At 40.4% G+C, this 23,331-nt stretch overlaps 1 protein-coding gene across 16 annotated transcripts in view; it reads left to right on the top strand.

Moving 5' to 3' along the window:
• The window catches only part of LOC143908294 (uncharacterized), a 155,743-nt gene that overhangs the window by 1,788 nt on the left and 130,624 nt on the right, over positions 1-23,331 (top strand). Inside the window, exons 1-2 of one of the 16 annotated variants that reach the window (XM_077425889.1) lie at positions 13,552-13,725; positions 14,501-14,843. The exons of 11 other annotated variants lie outside the window; for them this stretch is intronic. In XM_077425889.1, coding sequence (XP_077282015.1) covers positions 14,801-14,843 — 43 coding nt within the window. In that variant the 5' untranslated portion in view covers positions 13,552-13,725; positions 14,501-14,800. Of the gene's footprint in view, positions 1-13,551; positions 13,726-14,500; positions 14,844-19,542; positions 19,561-23,331 lie in introns of those variants that run through there. 4 more of the 16 variants (XM_077425903.1, XM_077425887.1, XM_077425894.1 and 1 more) reach the window with 4 other exon arrangements.

Below are 23,331 nucleotides of genomic sequence, written 5' to 3' on the forward strand. Positions count from 1 at the left end.
TAATTGGAGGAGGTATAATTCGAGATACATGTATCGAAATAGGCGGAATGCTCGATATCGAGTTTCTTAAAAAGTGTTGATATAAAAGTTCTCGAATTTCGTAGGGATAAATTGGTATTGCGTTTCTTTATTTTTGTTTAGATTACAATAGCTATCGAATCGATTATTTTAAGTGCCATGTGATGTCTATATTTTTTTTTATTCTAAGGATTATATTAAATACTAAACTTCTTTTTTGCTATCCATATTTTTAAAAAATTTTTAACTAAACTGGACAACACACGAAAAATATTGAAAATGAAGTCAATTTAAATGTTCAAATATTTTCAAAAATAGTAATCATATCTAGGAACGAGTCTAGGAATATTGCATGTATTTTTGTCCACATTATTTTTTAATTTCTAAAAAATTCATACGGAAGTACTGAATTATTATTACCCGGATAATATATTGGAGTATTACCAGATATTCGGTAATATCTACAACTAAAATATTAATAGTTCTAATATATACATTATTAGAAATAGAATTTGTCATAAAATAAATATACTAAAGTACGAGATTAATCAGCAAGAATAAGCGAGAATAAGCTAGAAAATCATCGCAAGCGCCGACGATATTAAACGGAGCGAGCGTGTCGAATCGAATGAACATTGCCTAGATCACTTGGTATTTTTGATACAATCCGTTGTATACCTACGCGTAACAAGATTAACTGTAATACGCACGTCCAACGATGCGCCGGCCGGGCATCGTGCGTTCCCGCAACGATGCATGCCTCGCTCATCGGTTCGGTGCACATTCGTGTACGCGATTCATACTCGGATCTCATAGCTTCCTGAGCGAACATCTGCATTCCGCACTCGTCGTACAGACCCGATGTCTAAATTACGCAACCGCGAGTCCTAAGTGATGCTAATCAATTCGCGTGTTTTTGTTGCATTGCCAACAACATTTTCCAGGCAAGTCGAAGACGTCGGATTGATTTTTATCCGCGAATATATGTTGGAAATAGTATTTTTTAAAAAAGCAAGGAACTTTCGAGTATAAGTAGCGCGACGATTCACTTTGGCGGATTTCCTCGATCGAACGAAGGATATATTGACTCAACTTGATTGATACATACATAAATTGTAAGGTTATCGTGCAAGGAGCCGTATACGGTTTTCTTTCGCGTGATCGCAACCCAGATTCCCTTATCGCGCTCTCTGATATCCACACAATCTACTATATCTATTATACACGTTCCGCGAGTTCAGTTTCGTTGCATTATTGCGCGATGTCAATTAATCACTCAGCAGTAACAAACGGTTTCCGGATTCCGCGGAAAATGCTTTGCTACGATATAACCGATGTCTAACAGAAATTTTTTTTATAAGGTATCATATTCACGCACGAGCCTCTCGGAAGTCAAACTATTCGTCTGCACTTTTCGTAAATTTCTTAATTTTAACACTAGAGCATATAGCTTAACTTTATCAATCTTTACTATTTTTTTTATTTCACACGGTTGTTCAGTTCAGCTTCTGAGAGACTTGTATAGGAGAAATAAAATTACTTGAATACAAGCTATATTTATTGATAATATTAATATTACAACTCTCTGGGGGACGAAATTAATGAGAAGAAATAATACCCGATTTTACGAATTCTGTATGAAGTAACCAAACTCGCTTTGCTTTTGCATGCAAAATCAGATAATACAGATTACTTATCTAAAAGTTATCTGCGCATTTAGTGATGTAAACTTTCAGCAATGGTCTTGACGCAGAGCGCATTCAATAATAATTCTGACTTATCAGCTAAAAGTTATCTGCACATTTAGCGGATGTAAATCTTTAGCGATGATCTTGGCGCAGAGCGCATTCAATGATAATTCTGACATCACCCATAATAATGTTCTTAATTGACGTGATGACCATTCAGAAATAATATTAATAATAACACGATCGAAAGACATAGAGAACACCGTGTGCGTGTGGTTTCCGCGTTGTAAGTAAGGCATCGGCCGCATACGTATCCGCCAGATGGTTTCACGTTTGTCGGTATATGGTTCAGCGATTTTTTAACGGAAGGAAGTCGGCTGATCGCGCGTTTTTGTGCGGGTACCGAGCACCGAAATAAATTCAGTAATTCCGTCGAGATATTCTTATCTATAATCCATCTCACTTTTGCAATGTCATAATGATCCTGCAATTCGCGTTCTTGTTAGGTATGTTCGTGACGTTAATGACGTAACTCCGCGTTACATTTCAATTGCTCGAAGTTCACGGTCAGGTTTCAATATTTTCGCGCGAATTCTTCTCTGAATACAAAGGCGTTCGTATATTTTTATGTAAAATAGCACTGACTTGTTTTTTACGTTTATTTTTGTTATCTATTTTTATCTCTCCTCGAAAACATTCCTATTTTTCCGTTATGTATTGTATCAAAGATAGGCGTGTATATTGTATGTATCTTATCGTTAACTGCAATTTTGACAATGATTTGTATCTTGCAAATCCTACAACATTTGCATATTCCCTCCATTGAGAGGGAATATGCAGAGTTCTAATAAACCCATTGAGATGTGAAATGCAGCACTTTGTTAAACTTTTGTACGTAACATGAGGGTGAAAAGGGTAAAAATAACGTTTGAAGAATCTTTTTTACCGCTACTTTGAATCACTGCGAATATCTGTTTTCACAGCATTAACGTTCTTTTAAATTAACGTTGTTTTATCTCCGTGTCCTACATTTCTTTCAAATACGTCGATTAATCTTTGTTCAGAAAGATGAGGTGGTACACGAGAGGATAACATTGACAATGTAGTGTACCTATAAGTACAAAATTTGTAACATAATTATAAGATTTCGACAAATTACGATTCAGAAACATTGGATGTTTTTTTAAATTATTCCAAGACCACAGCGCTTTACATGAATTGTTGTAAAGTATGTTGTGACTATTGGAATACATAATACAAATGGTAAAATATAATACAGCGTGATACAGTATGATACAAATGAAATGAAAGGAAAAATATCTCGGTAGAACGATTCGCGACGACGAACTTTGATTTCCTCAAGCCTCCGCAGTTCATTATACCGAGTATAGCTGACTTCATCTCTTTCGTCGAGACGAGTGCAAGGCTGTCGATTCGATCACTCGTATACACGGAGCACGCGTACGCGCCTGTGTTTCGGATTGATATAGTTCTTTGGCATACGGAGTAGCGGCGTGTAACGAAGGCGCTTAAGTAGGTTGCAGTTATTTATTCTCGTAACACCCGTATGACTGCCTTCTCTCGCGGTAATGGGACGACATTGTTGCTCGCTTCCGTCTCCGAAGCCGCGTTTCAAAATCCGTCCGTTTATTGTTGGCTTTGATAATTCTATCGCGCGTCTCCAACGTTAATCCTTCAATGTCGAATTCCCATGTCGCGTATTAAAAAAAAAGCGATTTTTATTAATGATTACGTATACGCGCGAGAGTAGCCAAAGTATGAGAGTATCGGCTCCATTCTCGTGCCTTTCGTAATCTCGTGCATGCCACGTATATTCTCGGGTATCCAACTTCATTTAGATGAAGAGATTGATACTCGGCTTTAAACGATGCCAAAATAACTCTATTTCTCGTAGCAAGCTTGGAACGTCGTTTCAACATTGTACAATTGCTTCATTCAAGAGACTCGAAGGTATCGCGTGATATATACATACATATAAGGTATCGTGTACATATGCGTGCGCAGGCAACGGCTCTCGCGCGATTCTCTTATTGCCAGGGAAGTACTAATGACAGCCTAATTTTTGGAACGGAGGGGTACATTAGGCTAATTCATAACTAACGAGCGCGATTTCGCGTGATATTCCGCCCTCGTCAGGGTCACGTAACCATTGATCGCGCTGACATTAGGGGCGTAATAAACAGGAAACGATGTGGAACGTTTTAAATTGGCCCGACGTTTGCCGACCACCAGTCGAATCGGCAGCGGGAAGTGGCTCGTGGTGTCGCTTTAACGAATCGTCCGTTTCGTGTCTCGTCGTCCTCGTCGTATCCGATAGGTGCGAGTTCGCGCCGCGAACTCTAGAGTATGCGCTCGCACGCGGATTGCTCAATGTAGGCGGATCGATATTACACACGATGACTCACTGCTCCTCGAATCTCGTTGCCTTGGATATGCAGATATAATGTATAAATTTTCTACACACAGCGCGACTTTATTGTCGGTGACGCTAATCGCGTCACGAAAATCTCCAGCCGCGGAGATTCGTTCTTTTTTTTATCTTCATTTCTCCCGTCGTTCTACCTTATCTCTCAGATATTATATCGGACAGTTTGTAACTGTCTGAGCAACAATAGATAATGTATCGAGTAATAATTTATTTAGTGAAGTAGCTTTCTCGTAAGATTCGATACACCTTTGTGTGTGGTTTTGCTCGTCTTGTCTTATATGTATAAAATTATTTTCATCGCGCCACTGGAATAAATTGAAATTTATTTTATCATTTTATTAAACGAGAGCAGATCCGCGATCGGATCGAAGTAGCAAGCTCGCGAGAAGGCGCGACGAGAAAATTTGTCTTTTACGTTCAAAGTCCATCCGTTTCATCGCGACGCGACGCATATCGTGGGTTCGTAACGTGGCCCGGATTCTCGCCTGCCGACATGCAGCGCTCACCAATTACGACCGCGCGCAGCGCAACGCTACGTAATACGCACTAATTATTTTAACACCGTTACGTAATCGCGTCAGCCGGATGGTAGTTTTCGGTCGGTCGACGCTTCTCACCGCAAAAGAGAGAGAGAGAGAGATGCTTTTCGCTCTCCTCGAGCGTTGACCAACCGAACAGAAGAAAACGAGTAAACGATCGAATGAAGATTCCGCCTCAACTTCGCTTGTCGGTGTAATTAAGCACAAGACTGATCGATCAATCAATGCTTGTTCCCCGATTCTCTTATTTTAACGTTTGTCGGTGCAGGGCTTGAAAGCTCCTTAAACCGGATTCGGACCAAGCAAGCGCGAGTAAACATATACGAATCACGAATGAACAACTTGCTTACGGGAAGCACACGCGACGCCGCACCGTTCGCACTCATTGAATCAAACTTATTCATTCGTGTTTATTCACGCTCGTTTGTTTGGTCTGGATAGAGCGCTTCATCTGCGCCGAGTTATAACAATCATCACAAAATTACGTTACCTTATCAAAAAATGAGTCGCGCTTCAAGTGATCTATTATTACAATTACAAAAAAGAAATGATATCTCTTTTTAAATTACAGCGCCAATTACAGAGAACATACACTGAGAAAAAAAATTTGTCAATCCCAAGAAATATTTAGTCCGATACGTTCAACTAAACATTTTAGTTAGTTAACTAAACATTAGTTGAATTAATTAATTCTTGATTAAAGAAACGAAATAAATTGTTGAAACAACTAATATTTAGTTAACTAACTAAAATGTTTAGTTGAACGTATCAAACTAAATATTTCTTGGGATTAACAATTTTTTTTCTCAGTATATTTTTCGAGATACAAAGATTACGTCTGCCACTTGTTACTTAGGTTTTTTCGAGGTATAATATTACTACTGCTTTTCTTCGATTAGAATAAAAAATTGAATCATGAAGAATTACACAGAGGTAACAGTACAAAATACAAATATTTTATTAAAATATTTAAACCCAACAAGGGAATACAAGGTATTTAAATACAAAGTTTATATATGTATTTTAAAAGATTTAATCGCATCGCAAAGAATTACAGAGGTAACAGTACAAAAAATAAAAATATTTTATTAAAATACATAAATTTTTCTTGTCAAAAAACTTGGCGCTGCTAGACCTTAAAATTAGGTCAGCTTGGTGTGTGTGTGCGAGCGAGTGGGTGTGGGCGATGTGTGTGTGTGTGTGTGTGTGTGTGTGTGTGTGTGTGTGTGTGTGTGTGTGTGTGTGTGTGTGTGTGTGTGTGTGACGGTGAATAATGCGGCTTATTATTAAGTATAGGATAAGTTAGGATAAGTTTAGATTTTTAAAGCGATTAGAATTAAAAGTATAGAATAAGTATAGAATAAGTAATATTTACATTTGTAAAAGGTCTCTCTCTCTCTCTCTCTCTCTCTCTCTCTCTCTCTCTCTCTCTCTCTCTCTCTCTCTCTCTCTAGCAGCGCCAAGTTTTTTGACAAGAAAAATTTATGTATTTTAATAAAATATTTTTATTTTTTGTACTGTTACCTCTGTAATTCTTTGCGATGCGATTAAATCTTTTAAAATACATATATAAACTTTGTATTTAAATACCTTGTATTCCCTTGTTGGGTTTAAATATTTTAATAAAATATTTGTATTTTGTACTGTTACCTCTGTGTAATTCTTCATGATTCAATTTTTTATTCTAATCGAAGAAAAGCAGTAGTAATATTATACCTCGAAAAAACCTAAGTAACAAGTGGCAGACGTAATCTTTGTATCTCGAAAAATATACTGAGAAAAAAAATTGTTAATCCCAAGAAATATTTAGTTTGATACGTTCAACTAAACATTTTAGTTAGTTAACTAAATATTAGTTGTTTCAACAATTTATTTCGTTTCTTTAATCAAGAATTAATTAATTCAACTAATGTTTAGTTAACTAACTAAAATGTTTAGTTGAACGTATCGGACTAAATATTTCTTGGGATTGACAAATTTTTTTTCTCAGTGTATGTTCTCTGTAATTGGCGCTGTAATTTAAAAAGAGATATCATTTCTTTTTTGTAATTGTAATAATAGATCACTTGAAGCGCGACTCATTTTTTGATAAGGTAACGTAATTTTGTGATGAGATTTTTGGAGATACAAAGCTTACGTCCACCACTTGTTACTTAGGTTTTTTCGAGGTATAATACTACTACTTTGTTTTTTTTTAGGTGAAGATACCACTGTTTAGGTTTTTTCGAGATTTTTCAAGATACAAAAATTTCGTCTACCACTTGTTACTTAGATTTTTTTAAGGTATAATACTACCACTGTTTTTTTTTTCGAGGTAACAACATATACACTACTATGCGTGTACTTGGCGCCTTTCTTTACCTTTTTTTTAAAAAAGGTAATTTTGTACAGATATCACGCCTTTTTGTAGTATTACGCATTGTATAAACAGTATGTACAAGGTGTTATTTCGAGGTATAATACTACCACTTTGTTTTTTTCGAGGTAACAACATAATACATATATGTACTACTATGCGTGTACTTGGCGCATTTTTTTACCTTTTTTTTGAAAAAGGTAATTTTGTACGGATATCACGCCTTTTTGTAGTGTTACGCATCTTAATCTTAACAAAAAAAATTACACCTTATAAAGAAATGTGTCTGAAGTTGTAAATATATATATATACACATTGCCGGACATTGCTTTTATGTATAATATGCATGTATATTACGTTGCTTGTATAAATTATTTCTTACCAACTTTTTCCAAAAATTATTTTTACGTCAGACATAATTTTAATTCATCCAATTTTTATTATGTCTAAACATAATTTTTGTCCAATTTTTATTATGTCTAGACATAATTTTAATTCAGCGATTTTTATTATGTCATGACATAATTTTAATTCTGCCGCTAAGGAAATTTTAAGTCGATTTTTATGAATCAAGCTTGAATTCAATGTTTAGGTGTCCCAGGTTGCCGATGACGAGGTCCACATAGCGCGCTCTATAGTTTTCGGTGTCCAGGTGTATTAATACCTTGAATTTGATGGCCACGTGTTCCAAGTTGCCGATGACGAGGTCCACATAGTGCGCTTCGTAGTTTTCGGTGTCTACATGTATTAATACCTCGAATTCGATATCTACGTGTCCTACATTGGGTGCGTTCAGCCGATACTTTGCTAGCCTAGCAATCGTGAGCAGTCGCTCGTTTTCGCTCGTTTCCTCTTTTTTGACTTACTGGATTAAAAAGAGAAGAAACGAGCACAAACGAGCAACTGCTCACGATTGCTAGGCTAGCGGAGTATCGGCTGAACGCACCCATTCAGATTTAAAGTTATTAATACACCTAGACACCAAAAACTATGAAGCGCATTATGTGGACCTCGTCATCAGCAACCTGGGACACCTAGACATCAATTTCAAGGTATTAATACACGTAGACACCAAAAACTACGGAGCGCACTATGTGGACCTCGTCATCGGCAACCTGGGACACCTAGACATCGAATTCAACGTACAATTACACCTGGACACCGAAAACTATGAAGCGCACTATCTGGATCTCGTCATCGGCAACCTGGGACACGTGAACATCAAATTCGAGGTATTATTACACCTAGACACCGAAAAATACGGAGCGCGATATCTGGACCTCGTCATCGGCAACCTGGGACACGTGGACACCGAAAACTACGGAGCGCACTATGTGGACCTTGTCATCGGCAACCTGGGATACCTAGACATCGAATTCAACGTACGATTACACCTGGACACCGAAAACTATGAAGCGCATTATCTGGATCCCGTCATCGGCAACCTGGGACTCGTGGACATCGAATTCAAGATATTAATACACGTAGACACCAAAAACTACGGAGCGCACTATGTGGACCTCGTCATCGGCAACCTGGGACACGTAGACATCGAATTCAACGTATTATTACACCTGGACACCGAAAACTACGAAGCGCACTGTGTGGACCTCGTCATCGGCAACCTGGGACACGTAGACATCGCATTCAACGTATTATTACACCTGGACACCGAAAACTACGAAGCGCACTGTGTGGACCTCGTCATCGGCAACCTGGGACACGTGGACATCGAATTCAAGGTATTAATACACGTAGACACCGAAAACTACGGAGCGCACTATGTGGACCTCGTCATCGGCAACCTGGGACACGTAGACATCGCATTCAACATATTATTACACCTGGACACCGAAAACTACGAAGCGCACTGTGTGGACCTCGTCATCGGCAACCTGGGACACGTGGACATCGAATTCAACGTATTATTACACCTGGACACCCAAAACTATGAAGCGCACTGTGTGGACCTCGTCATCGGCAACCTGGGACACGTGGACATCGAATTCAAGGTATTAATACACGTAGACACCGAAAACTACGGAGCGCACTATGTGGACCTCGTCATCGGCAACCTGGGACACCTAGACATCGAATTCAACGTACGATTACACCTGGACACCGAAAACTACGAAGCGCACTGTGTGGACCTCGTCATCGGCAACCTGAGACACGTGGACATCGAATTCAAGATATTAATACACGTAGACACCAAAAACTACGGAGCGCACTGTGTGGACCTCGTCATCGGCAACCTGGGACACGTAGACATCGCATTCAACGTATTATTACACCTGGACACCGAAAACTACGAAGCGCACTGTGTGGACCTCGTCATCGGCAACCTGGGACACGTGGACATCGAATTCAAGGTATTAATACACGTAGACACCGAAAACTATGGAGCGCACTATGTGGACCTCGTCATCGGCAACCTGGGACACGTAGACATCGCATTCAACATATATTAAACTGAATATTACACCTGGACACCGAAAACTACGAAGCGCACTGTGTGGACCTCGTCATCGGCAACCTGGGACACGTGGACATCGAATTCAACGTATTATTACACCTGGACACCGAAAACTATGAAGCGCACTGTGTGGACCTCGTCATCGGCAACCTGGGACACGTGGACATCGAATTCAAGGTATTAATACACGTAGACACCGAAAACTACGGAGCGCACTATGTGGACCTCGTCATCGGCAACCTGGGACACCTAGACATCGAATTCAACGTACGATTACACCTGGACACCGAAAACTACGAAGCGCACTGTGTGGACCTCGTCATCGGCAACCTGAGACACGTGGACATCGAATTCAAGATATTAATACACGTAGACACCAAAAACTACGGAGCGCACTGTGTGGACCTCGTCATCGGCAACCTGGGACACGTAGACATCGCATTCAACGTATTATTACACCTGGACACTGAAAACTACGAAGCGCACTGTGTGGACCTCGTCATCGGCAACCTGGGACACGTGGACATCGAATTCAACGTATTATTACACCTGGACACCGAAATCTATAAAGCGCATTATCTGGATCCCGTCATCGGCAACCTGGGACACGTGGACATCGAATTCAAGATATTAATACACGTAGACACCAAAAACTACGGAGCGCACTATGTGGACCTCGTCATCGGCAACCTGGGACACGTAGACATCGAATTCAACGTATTATTACACCTGGACACCAAAAACTATGAAGCGCACTATCTGGACCTCGTCATCGGCAACCTGGGATACCTAGACATCGCATTCAAGCTTAATTCATAAGAATCGACTTAAAAATTCCCTAGCGGCATTTTCTGCCAAGCGTAGAGAATCTTCTTTTCCGTTAACTCAATATATATTATTTATATATATACCTAATTTACCTAAATAGAAATCTTCCTTCTGACCGATAAGTCTATCGACCTAATTTCGAAATACGCGCGCGATATCGAAACTAGCGATACCTGCGCCGCCAGCGTCGAAAAAGTGAAAGTAACGTTTCTGATTATGACGTCATCATATCAGACGTCGGCGTTAGTAGAAGAAGAAGTATCTTAAAAATAAATTTTCACATTTGGACTTTGCGTCGCAATATCTCCGCTCGTAGGGCACGTAGCGGAATATTATGAGAGAAACCCCCCCCTAATTGGACCCCAAGCTATCGATCAAGCCTACTTAGAACTTGATCCGTTCACTCGTTATCGAGATCTCAACATCTCGGGTACTCGCAACCCGTCGCGTCGCGTAAAAGAGTCACGGTCGGTCTCGCTCCGCGTGTACTTGGCGCGAGACACTACCGTGTCTCTTGATCCGCGATCTTGTGCTCCCATATTTACATACTCGCTTACTACGCGCAGTTTGTACAGTTTTCTGTCTCTTTCTCCTTTGCCCCCCCTTTTAAACGAGAATCTCTTTAGATTTCAGATTGCTCCTTCGTTCCTCGTGCTTTGAAACCTGTTTTTATTTTGTTAATAACATGCATAATAAGTAAATAATATCGCAAATTACACAGTGTGTACACGTGCTCATGGTACATGTGCTCATCTATATTTTTATTTATATATTCCGAGTTTTAATTTTTGCCTGTCGCGTTTCATAACAATAACTTTTATTAAATATTTTATTTGTTGAGAGAACTTATATCGCTTTTTCTTTTTTTTTCCAGGACATTGCTTTCCGACTTCTTCATTGTCTCACGATAACCTATTCCGAGTGACGTCCCGTCACATGATAACCGTATCTTTTTCGTAGGATTTTTCGTTTCGTCATTATCGCCAGTGTCCGTTGGTTTATTGAACCTCTTTGCGAAATGAAACTACTATCTAGAATAGCACGAAGGTACCGTGTACATTATCGTTAGCATACGTTTTTTTTTTTTACGTTTATATCTTCTGTCTTTATACCGTCTGCCTCCGATATTGGATAATCTTATATTTCACCATTGCGCAACGAACAAAACTCCGAAAACAATTAATGATATAAATATAACACGCAATTTCTTTTCAATATACATATCGCGTTTGAACAGATTGACGTTTATACATATATTCATCCGATATTCGTCAGAAAATTCCTGCCAAAATCTGTCGCGATAGTAATAGTCGTCTCTTTCATGTCCATTTCTATCAATGCAGATTAACTTTAATCTCGGTTCAACTTACTTTTTATCTTTTTCTGGTTTTGAGAATTAGAAAAAAGATAGTTAAATCGAGATCAAAGTTAGTCTACATTGGTAGAAATGGATATCAGATTTCCGCGTTTGCTTGAAAATTGTCGAAAAGTGTCGCGCCGCATCCGTTATGCAAATTGAGAACGATCTCTCGCATCGCTGCCGTCAATGCATTTATATTTATACATCCGACTTAGAAATCGGCTGGAAGGAAAGTCTCTCTCCTGTGCCAGCGCTAACGCGAAGAAACCTCGTCTTGCAGTCACGTTTCCGCACGTCCGTGCGCTAAACGCAACGCGCGATCGCATGACGAACATCGGTTCGATCGACCAGCCCCCCGTTCATCCGATTTCTATACACGCGTCAGGGCACCATCGGTCATTTGTTGTCCGCATCGCCGGGCAATTCTGCCCGTGGCCGGTCTCCGTGAAAGTTGTGCTCTCCGTGCATCGTTCGTTCGCGCGGCATGTGGCACGCTCGTGCAATATGAAATCGTGACTTATGTTCGCGAGCATGCTAATTATCCGCGCAGCGCGCCACGGCGAATTTTTTACTCTTTCCGGCACGGGGACGTGGCACGGGTCATTTCTTTCTTTATCGCAATCACGTCGCGTGGCAAAAGCACGCCTTCTGTTAGCTCGCGTCGAGATAGATGGATAAACGAGTGACTAATTGTTCGATGAAGTAGTCACCAGCGGCGAAGATAAAATTGTTCTTCCATGAATTTTTTGAGTTAATTTAACGTTAATTTTTTGTAATAGAAATTTAATTAACGTTAAGTATTTTAAATAAATTATAGGCTTGCAATATTAAGATCTTAAAATTCATAAAGAGTTAGGGAATAAGTCTCATGATCGTTTCTGGATTTTAGTTCGTGAAAAATTATTTATTTTTAATCCGACAAAGTTTGGAAGAACATGATAAAATTCTTGATGATTTATTCGAGGCATATGCTCGTGTGCCTCTACTGAATTGATTCATTTAGCTTTTTACGTCAAAGTATTATATTTCAAGTGATTTGACTAGGTGTTACACCGTGAAGATAGGATTAAGATTCATCCAGGATTAACATGGATCTCGCGTGCACTCTTGACGCGCTGCTTAACTCAGTCCGTTGGCATGTTGCCTATTTAATGCCGTCACACGTCGTTTCGAACTTGCAGCTGAAAAAGAAAATGTTTAACCAAATGGATGAAGTACAGTCCGCGCGTTCCTCGCCTCTTCCTTGTCTTTCTTTCCGCCACTTCGACAACATTATTCACTGCACCTTCTGAACATCAGGCGCGTGCGAGTTTGAGCAGCGCGCTGCATTTCCTCAAGAATTGGCATAAATCATCGATTCGCTTTAATATTCCGCGAAGTTCTCTCTAATGCTCCGGGTTCTCCCGACTATTTTCAAGTGCTATAGTTATCCAAGATCGTTTTACTATAAATCGCGTATGAATGCTGGAGCGTGTGGCATAATAATTTCGACATCTCCGTCAAGCGAAGCGTGTCTAAAAGCGTTTGATCATGCATTTCGAGATGACATGAATTCTAATATGATCGCGACCAATCTGTTGCATCGTTCGCAACCATATCTGAAAATAGAATTCCCGACGTTTTTCTAACGTCTTCTTCCTAGGAGGCCGTCGCGACGACCGTCATTCGTTACGTTATTTTTCGCCAGGGCAGAAAAAGAGATGCAACGGAAGAGACGGGAGGCGGTATAGGGGGGTGGGAGAGAGAGGGCCGCGGTACGTCGACTCGGGATGAAACGGGGGGCTTGATTCATCGCGGAGGCCGCACACTCGGCTTCACGCAGCCGTGGAGCGAATCTCGTCCGTGTCCCGATCCTGGATTCGAGCGCGCACGAGCCAGCCAGACAAGCCAGTTGGTGCTATGCGTCTTCCGCGCGAAAGTCAAGGACGCGCGAACGAGGTTCCGTAGTTCTCCCCGACCTTCGCGAGCGCGCGCGCACAAGCAATCACAGTCGATCGTGCGATTCGCCGAGGTCAGTGCGCGGTGTTTTCGTTTGACGAGAAAAGAGAATCCCGCGATTGTCGGTCCCTCCCCGTAGAGACTTTCCCAAGTCTAGAAATCTCGACCTTTCCCCCGCGTTTCGGTGCTTCGACCTCTCGATTCTTTCCTCAGCGAGGCACTGGGCAATCTCGCGCGAAAATTCATATCTCTGCCGTTCACACTGCCGAGGGAATGAAAAGTTCGATAGTGTTGTTACAGTGGAACAGTGCGTGCTGTAGAAAATCCGGTCCAAAATATACGTCGCGGAAATAAGAATTGAACGAAGCCTGTGGCGAAGAAGTTTTCGAATAGAAAGTAAATTGATGCTAAAATAGAAGACACGGAGAGAATGAATTTCAATGATCATGTGAATCACGTCCGCGTTGCATTTCAATGTTGCCTACTTGTCAAACTCCATTACATCACCGCATAAAGTGATTATCCATGCGTCACTTCGTGAATTTGCAAACTGCTATAAAGTGAAACGTGATTCTATGTATGTCGCGTGTTCTATTTTACATAACTCTATTCACATAAATTTATTCAGAATTTTACAGTACGTAAATCTCATTTGAAATTCTTCGCCATTTGCTCCGATCGAAAACATATACATCGCACTTCAGTTCTCTTCTTCATATATTTCTTTGCGTCAATTAATATTATTATCATATATAGCAAAACATTTCGATATCACCAATTTTGTCGATATTTTTTTTACATTTTACGTATCGTCAAATGTAAAGCAAAGCATAAACTCTCGTTTGCAGGTTCAGTGTGAGGCTTACGTGAAATCAGTCCTAACACGACGACATAAATTGCTCTCGATCTCTCCGTTAACGAAGTACGTGCCTACACAGTGTCCTAAATTGGTGATTCACCGCGTATACCGAGGGTTTGTAACACTCGGAATCGCATCTCGTTCCGCTCACCTTTCACGGTTGTTCACGATCGAATAATTTCGGGATTCCTCGATCTCGTGATTCCCCCCCCCCCCCGTGAAAACCTTGAACACACCCGTTGTTTCCGGTGGTCAGTGTGAACGACACCGAAACGAGTCACAACTCAGAATGGTAGTCGCAATGGTCGCAAAATATGGACAGTCTGATCTAGGTATGTCTGATTGGTCAATTACAACAAGAAGATACTATAGAATTGCTCACGTGCTTAAATCTTAAGGTCCAATTATTTTTCTGCATCTTGTAAGAGATTTTTATCACATTTATTACACAACTAGTACTAGAATTGCTCGCGTGCTTAAACCTTAAGGTCCAATTACTTTTCTGTATCTTGTAGAGATTTTTATCACATTTATTACATATTTATTACATATGCTTATATCGCTTATATTATAAGTCATATTAATCGTACAATCGCATAAATCATGTAATCTCCTCCTAAGTTTTTAAAATTTCTTATTTAAAAACTTCTTGTTCACTCTCTCGCACGAAACAAACCACGTTCAGATTTATAACCAAGAAGGAGTCGGCAGTTACGCGCGATTAGCACACATGGTGTTAAGTCGAGTCGCATAATTATTGCGCAATGATATTTCGCGTACACATGTGGATAATAATGAGTGGTATACGATACAGCACGCGTAGAGATGCAATTTATCTCGGCCACGCGAAGGAAGCGAGAGATTTGTTCTAATGAATTGTGCACACCGCTAAACAAACTCGAGCGAACGACCTATAATTACGAACGAGTGTATTACGCTGTAAGGCTGCAACGAGCCAGGATGAAAACGCTGGATAAAATAGATCGGCCTTAATACTGTAATCGATTATTACTTCCGCTCGGCGAGATGTTAATATTGATGAAATTTATAAGAAACGTCAAAAATTTAAATTTATCGCTCATAATCCTCAACTAATGATCGAGATAGAATATAATCGTTTATGTGAATACCTATGGATAAAACAGTGCGGATCGAAACGCACTCTCGTTAGTCTCGATGTACAAATAATCTCTTTAGTAAAATTAATTATTCTTCACGGAAAGTTTTAATCGTCGATTATGATATCCTTTAGCCGTAGTTTTATCACGAAACTATAAATTAATCTTGTGCTCTATATATCTTACAATTATTTTACTATAATTACCCATGAGAATTAGGTTTATATACCTAGGTAGGAATCATTATTAAATTAATCGCACGTGTACAGAGAAAATTTCAGAATAATGGTTCAAGTATACGATTCAAGTTTCGTAAGATCATGGTATAATATCCTTCTCATTCATTTATCATCTAATCATCTATACATAGCAGTTCCATGATTTCGGAGCGCAGGATTGTAATTTCCGCGATAATTTCACCATTCGGAGCACGTTTGCCCAGTCTAGCGCGAGGCAGGTTGCTTTATTTGCAGTCGAGTGCCATAATTGCAAGGTACACACATACACACACGTACGGCGTCGCGCGCGTTCGTCGAAAAGTACACTAAAGTCTCCGGAGAGGCCGGCTAGAGTGCTATGCGTTCGCGCGCGGTTGAAAGTTCTCCGCCATCGATCGTTCGAGAGAACTCGATCGTGTTGCGCGATACGTAATCGTTCGACGGCTGAAAAACTGCGGGAGAGAAAGAGAGAGACGACTCTCCCGTGGTACTCGAGATGGAACCGGCTTAATGGCATTCCGCCGGTCTGATGCCCCTGCAAGACTCCGCCTCACGCCGGCCGGACCGAAGGCACGGTGGATTGAAATTCGTCGCGGCGAATTCCGCAATCAGCTTGTCCGGCATCATCACCCGTCGAATCGCGTCATTAACCCCTTACGTCTTGTGGCGTCTCGCCTGCGGCACGAACCAGATTCTTCCGCGATACAAAGTATTCGTATATTCCGCGGCGTAAAAAGATAGGCGCGGTGAAGAGATCACGTCGCAGCTAATGGAAAATCTCGGCTCGGAAATGATCTTGTAAAGAAACGCGTGTTAATTGCACCCCGATGTCAAGGATGCATTTTGTTTCCCAGAAGGCAATTTATTTTATTTGATAAATAGGACAATCGTTTTTATATTGAAGATTTCATATCGGAGTTAACATGTATTGTTCTTTAAATTTACCGTAACAATATTATTAATGTCAGATTTTTGCTCTTTTCGTGATTAACAACCTGATGGCACTGACCGCATTACGGTGTATTTATAGTGAGAAAGCCGCAACGCGAAATATCATCCCGGCCAACGTCTTAATTAAGCGTGCGCTATTCTCGGCGATGTCGGTGATTAGCCACAGGCATTCTTAATTATATTGGGCGTATAGAGTAAATTGGAAAACGCGAGTCCTCGTATATTACCTAACTTCACGCTTTTCACAATGGAACATTGTTCAGGCTGCTTATCAGTAGTTTCTTCAACGACAGATTGTGTTTCTCAAATCTCGGCGCTAGAAGAGTCTCACGCACACACACACACACACACACACACATCTACGTGAGAAATTTAAATAAATAGACATGAGAATTTGACGACAAAGAAATCAATGCTTTTTAATAATATACAGATAATTAACTTCATATTTTATTATATACTTATATATTTATATATATAAAATGTATAGATATGAAATATAAAAAACACAAGATTGAAAAATAATCATGTAAAATATTGCATTTTCATCTTAAAATAGGTAGACGAATTCCGGTACAAACAAATTTTGTAATCAAGTTTTGTAAAAGAATTATTTATTGTTTGTAATAGAATGTTTCTTGATTATTTGAGTTAATTTTTTATCGCTATGTGAAACACGAACGAAATTATAGTACATTTTGTTTCGTCACGAATCGAACGTCATGCTAACGCAAAGGCATTATCCATGGCCTAGGTCAATATGCATTTCAATTTGATATATAGGCTGAATGCGAACAATATGCTTGTTCTCGCTCCTTTCTCTTTCCGGCCACGTGTACGAAAGGGGAGATCTGTAGTGCATTTGCATTGTGCACACCCGCGGCGTGTTCGCGCGATTACTGCCATTGTTTTCGGTTGCTTTTCACAGGCTATTCGGAAAAGCACAGCTGACTTTTCCTTTCAACATTCGTTATAATTAAAAAAATAATTCGCTATTTATATGTTATTATTTGTCTTTTGCCAGTTACAATGAATCCGAATATGTGCTAAAAATACAGCGATAAGTCGCAAAACGGTCCAATTATGTTCGCGTAAATTGCAATAGTAATAACTGATATTGGCATCATTATTATTAAAATCTTATATTTAACTACGATTTAAAATTATGGCATAATAATACATTAAAATATTTTATATTTAAATTACTTTTGCCGCATGTGTGTGTTCTTGTACGCGCACGTCGCGAAATGCACATATTCTTTTGGAAAATCTTGATTTTTTGCGTAATGCGGAGTGGAAACATTAGGTACTTGCTGATTAAAACACTTCGGAGAAGCTACGCATGGATATCGCTGTGGTATTTCGTGTTCCCTGTCATGGGGCAAAAGGTTGAATTGAAGCATTTAAGTCTTCCTCTCGTCGATATAGTCGTCTAAGTTACATCAGGACTTTCTACTCTTGCGACTGGCACGGCAATAATTAACGTGCTTGAAATATCCATGAAAGAATCCAAATAGAATTCTTTTTTGAAATATTTGAAAAGAACGGGAATGCTATTCATTTTATAATCATCGAGCCTCTTTCGGGGGGAATCTTTTGTTACGTGCGAGCAAAATTCAATCTTAAAATAGCCAAGAATGTTAAGAGCGAAGAATCGATATTAATTAATTATCCGATTTCTGATGGGAAGACGGTTCTCAGGCCGCGGTTCACAAGGGATAAAATTACACCTAGTGATAAGACCTTCCTCATCCTCCAAACATAAAGACAAAAGAAGTGGTGAGAAGCTCACGCGGGGGGGGGGTTCTTGCCACTTGAATATAAATAAGAGTAAAAACTAATTTACACTTAAAACCTTTACGTCCACAACCCTTAACTGTCGCTGCCAAATAGCGTGCCAAATCTTTAGATTAATCACACAACCTGGTCCAAATCCCGGGTAAATTACTTAAATGTTTTGACCCAAAAACGGACGAACCAACTAACTTTTGACAGAACGTGACACTTTATTCCATTTCAAGTTTTAATAATACGTCCGTGCTCGTGGAAAGGCATTCCCACTCGCTTTGATTTATTAATGTCTCGAGAGGAAGATGTTCGCGGAAGCCGCCGAGCGCGAAGCACGAGTCTAAAAGCGTGCCGCATTTAGCGCGATTTTTCAGCGTAATGAGTGTAACATAACCGTTAAATGCTGAGTATTCATGATGGATGCAAAATGTAGGGTATACAGCGAGACGACTTGCCGGGGAGCTTGAATGTGTTTTCTTCTATCTTTACCCGCGGATCTACCGCGAATTCTGCTTAGCAGCAGCTTGCGTGCTCGCGCGATATATTATAGCGCGCATAACGAAGTAGGAGGAAGAACGAAGAGTCGCGATAATCGTCGGCTTTGTGGTGAACTTCGGAATTTATCTTCCGCCGTGCGGCGAGGCCGCGCGCAGATATCACAGATCGATATCTCACCGACCATCAATTGCAGCGAAGGCATTAATCGCGGCAGTTTTCGCGGCGACCTTTTGCTACTAGCATACGCTTCCTGCAATAATCGTTGTTAATTAACCTTAAGGTAAAAAAAAACTTAAAAGGAAGGAGAAAAAACACGTGTAATAACATGGAATATTATAGGAAACGTTTTCGCAATATTTGCGCAGCATTTAAATTAATTAATGTATATTTTTTTCTGTTTCAGGTAAGTCGATGCAAATGATATTTTCGAGGCAGAATACCACACTTTCATTCGTCATTGTTATTCGCGCCGAAAAGTGAGTTCATGCTTTTCTGTAACTAACATTGCTTTCTATCGTAATGCTTGCGGAAACGGCGCGTTAGTTTCGATTAATTAACACGTCGATTGAACGACCTGCGCGAGTTATGCGAATTAATTGAAGCGAAACTCTCTTGATATGCGACCGGTTCGAGCGATTAAGATAACGTCGAGAGAATTGCGATAGAGAATCGTAATATAAGAATTTGACACGTTTCTATATGGAAGATCCGTATACAAAATCGAACGTTCAACGAGATTTATCGCCGATTCTTCTCACAACTCAAAATATTATTATTGTCGGAAGAGTGAACGTCGATATGATCATCGTCGATGTAACTATTATTCGAAATAAGAAAAAAAATTCAAAGTGGGCTCCAAACAAGTGCACGCATGCCGCTAGAACGCGTTGCGGGGAAAAATGCAAATTGCATAGTTGCAGCAACCACGCGTGTCTATTTTTACGCTGAGTTATTTAGCATTCAATGCTCAATGAATAGATGTCTGATTCATCGGTGTAAGAAGCATGCGGCGGCGAGAAGCGGGGTTAAAAAGTGGCGGCGACGGGCATACCCGCTTGGGCTCTCTCGCATTCAGGCCTCCGACACGCGGATTAGCGGTGTATGCGTTGCGGGTCAGCAAGAGGCAGGTTCGATCCACGTGATAGATTCCCACGATAGGTGGGTCGAGACGAAGGTGCATTGCGTTTCTCGATCGCCGGATCGAGGAATCCGTGCCAGGGAAACGATCCCGCGGAAAGCGCTCGCTATCACGAGGCGAAATCGTTTCTCGCGGGCGGATTTATACGCGCCCCATACGCACGAATCGTTCGTGTCGCCACAAATCCGCGTATCTTTCCTCGCGGATCTGCTCGAGCTATCCTGCTGCGTTAATTTTCCACGCATGCATGCTACTTTTCACGATTTAGAGGAGAAAGCAACCTGAATATCATTAGGGCCACCCATAGATACAGCGCAAACGTGTCTTACGAGTGCGAATGCTTCTCCTTATTCACCGCCTCGCTTAAGCGGTGAAAAAAAAATATAAAATGATAGATTGTTGTACAAACACACGTTTGTGTATATCACAGTTAATTATATTCGTTAAAAAGAGTTAGGCGGCGAAAGGGATGAGAGATTCTTCCGCTTGATTTTACCCTTTTAAACGAGAAGTTCTGACAGCAAATAATATCGAACAATATTTCGACGTCTTTTCTGTGATTCTATTTTCATATACGGCCTAATAATTGAACTTAGGACCGGTTCTGTTTCAACCTGTTGGTAAACTAACTAATAGTTAAATCATATATATGTCTTTGTTTATCCTTTACATTAGACAAAGATTTAACTATTAGTTAGCTTATCAACAGGTTGGAACAACTGGCCCTTAAGTATTTAACTAATTAACTTATTTAAAGAAATAATTTGGCAGCATATATATAATATTCACATTTTCTCCGTCACTTCATAAGTATGATATCAAATGTGCGGAATCTTCGCGAAAGCGCGCTATTGGTACACGCGGGTATCTTATAGAAAATATAATAACAGTTATTCTCTTGATACCGCTAATTTCGTTTGCCCGCCCTCGCGATCCCGGATCGCGGTGTCACGCCGTCGACCCGGGTGAAATCGAAATTCATCTTTCCCGCCGTATGTGTTTGTGTTAGCCCCGAACCGCTCTCGACGGTGCGGGCGTGCGAATTGGCATCGGCGGCAAGGCGCGCGGATAGGGCCGGCGATAATTGCGGAAGACGCGGACTTTTGTTACGAGGTGCGTCCCTCTCTCTCGCGCGGCGTGGCGCGGCCGAGAAATTCCCGACGGCGAGACGCGCATTAATGCGAGCAGCAAACCGTCTCGCCGGCTTCATTAGCATCCGCGAATCGGACACCGTTAATTATTTCCATTATCCCGTGCCATTCATAATTCAACGGTGCATAATTCAGCGGCGCGTGGCCGCACGCGCTAGCGTGTTCGGTTTGTATGGTTAACGGAAGGAAACTCGTGACCGTTTTTTGCACGTGTCTTTGCGCGCGCATCAAAGATTATCTTTTTCACTTAATAATATATGTGATAGCATTATTAAATGTTATAGTATATAGCGTTGCGATATTAATGGCGAGTTTCTGCGCGTTTTTGCGTAAAAAAACGTCGTCGTTTCTTGCTTAGCTAGTATCCGCGAGTCAAACGTTTAATCTCTTAACGACCACCACCATCTCGCGCGTTATTCATAAATTCAATGGCATTCGGCATGTACAAACGCGAGCAGAACGGTTATATACGAATGAAAGGAGAGAACGGCGAGATCGCCGTGGCGAATTCTTCGATTTCGTGGTAGAAAGAGATTAAGCCCTCGCGCGGAAACGATGAGCTTCCTTGAGCGTGTCCGACTAATTTTCTGAACGGCAAGCCTGGATAACGATAAGAAGCTCGTTAAATTTTCTTTAATTGCATTCCAAGTTCGTTCGTTGACTCGCGTACTTTTTAATCGCTCTCGCGGCCGCGCGGTATTTTATGCTATTCTATATGTATTTTTTCTCTCGATTACCAGGCGCACTGAATTAAGAATAATGTCGTTAATTTCAATGTTAAGAGGAGAATAGCTTCTCAGTTACAAGCGATTGCCAATTAAATTGCTCTCGATCGAGCTTTAAATATAGAAGTTGATTATAAAGTTGATTATAAAATCTTTACTTGAGATATTACTTGCTCACTAACGTGGATTCTTAGCTCGCGTTGCTCTAATTTACGTGTTCATGTTGATTGTGAATCTACGAGATGTAAATTTTATTAATTTATGAAGTTTTATTTAATTTTACACAGTCTATTTTTAAAATTTGATGTGATTGTTTTGTGTTACAATCATCCAAGAGGTTTAAATCTAGTATTTAAAAATTAAAAACGACGAAAATAATATAGCATCTGATGGATAATGGACGGTCGTGGTGGATCTTTATATATTGGAAGCAATTCCGTATTTAGCAGTCTTCGAAAGAATGATATTCTTGGTTCCGTTCCCTTTTCATAATAGATTGATATTTTTATCGAACGATGGACAGATAAACACGGTTTCATTTCCGTATTGGGCGCGGCATAATTTCAGGAAAGTGGATTTTGCCTATAGCAGCCCGACGCTCGAATGAAAACTGATACACATATAGGCTTGGTCGACAGATTTCTTAGCGGCGTGATAAACGATCGTGGAATGTGTTCGCGGTAATTCGTTTCTGGTCGTGATGCTGGTCGAAGATAAATCGTCGGTCGTAACTCTAATAATTGTAGCGAGATAATTCCAAAGGATACACATTTGTCAATATGGAACGCGCTCATATAGTTATATCGGAGCGTAGTTATATCACGTAACTAATTGTGAAAAGTTAAAGAAATCACATTTCGTATATAAGTAGAAAGATGTTTCTTCATATCTTTCTGACTAGGAATTAATTCGAGAGAATTTTAATAAGCAATATCCGCTTCTTTTATTTTTGAAAAGAAATGTATTTACTTTGATTGGAAATAAAGTTCAAACGAGACAAAGGAAGTGCGCATTCTTCTCGAGAAGGATGTTGACAAACGCTCATCGGCGCATGTCGTGGCAAAGGAAACCTCTTCGTTTACGAAATTGCCGGGTCTTTTTTCATTCGAAAACCACCCACGTACCTCCCGTCTCGCCTTGACGTTTTCTTCTCGCGCTGGACCGTTGTGCAATCGTCATAGCGAATCAAACGCCGACAAATGAGGTAATCGTTCGGAACGTTTTGTACACGAG

This window comes from Temnothorax americanus, unplaced genomic scaffold (assembly GCF_048541705.1).
Source record: "Temnothorax americanus isolate GAGA-0224 unplaced genomic scaffold, ASM4854170v1 Scaffold91, whole genome shotgun sequence".
Lineage (NCBI taxonomy): Eukaryota > Metazoa > Arthropoda > Insecta > Hymenoptera > Formicidae > Temnothorax > Temnothorax americanus.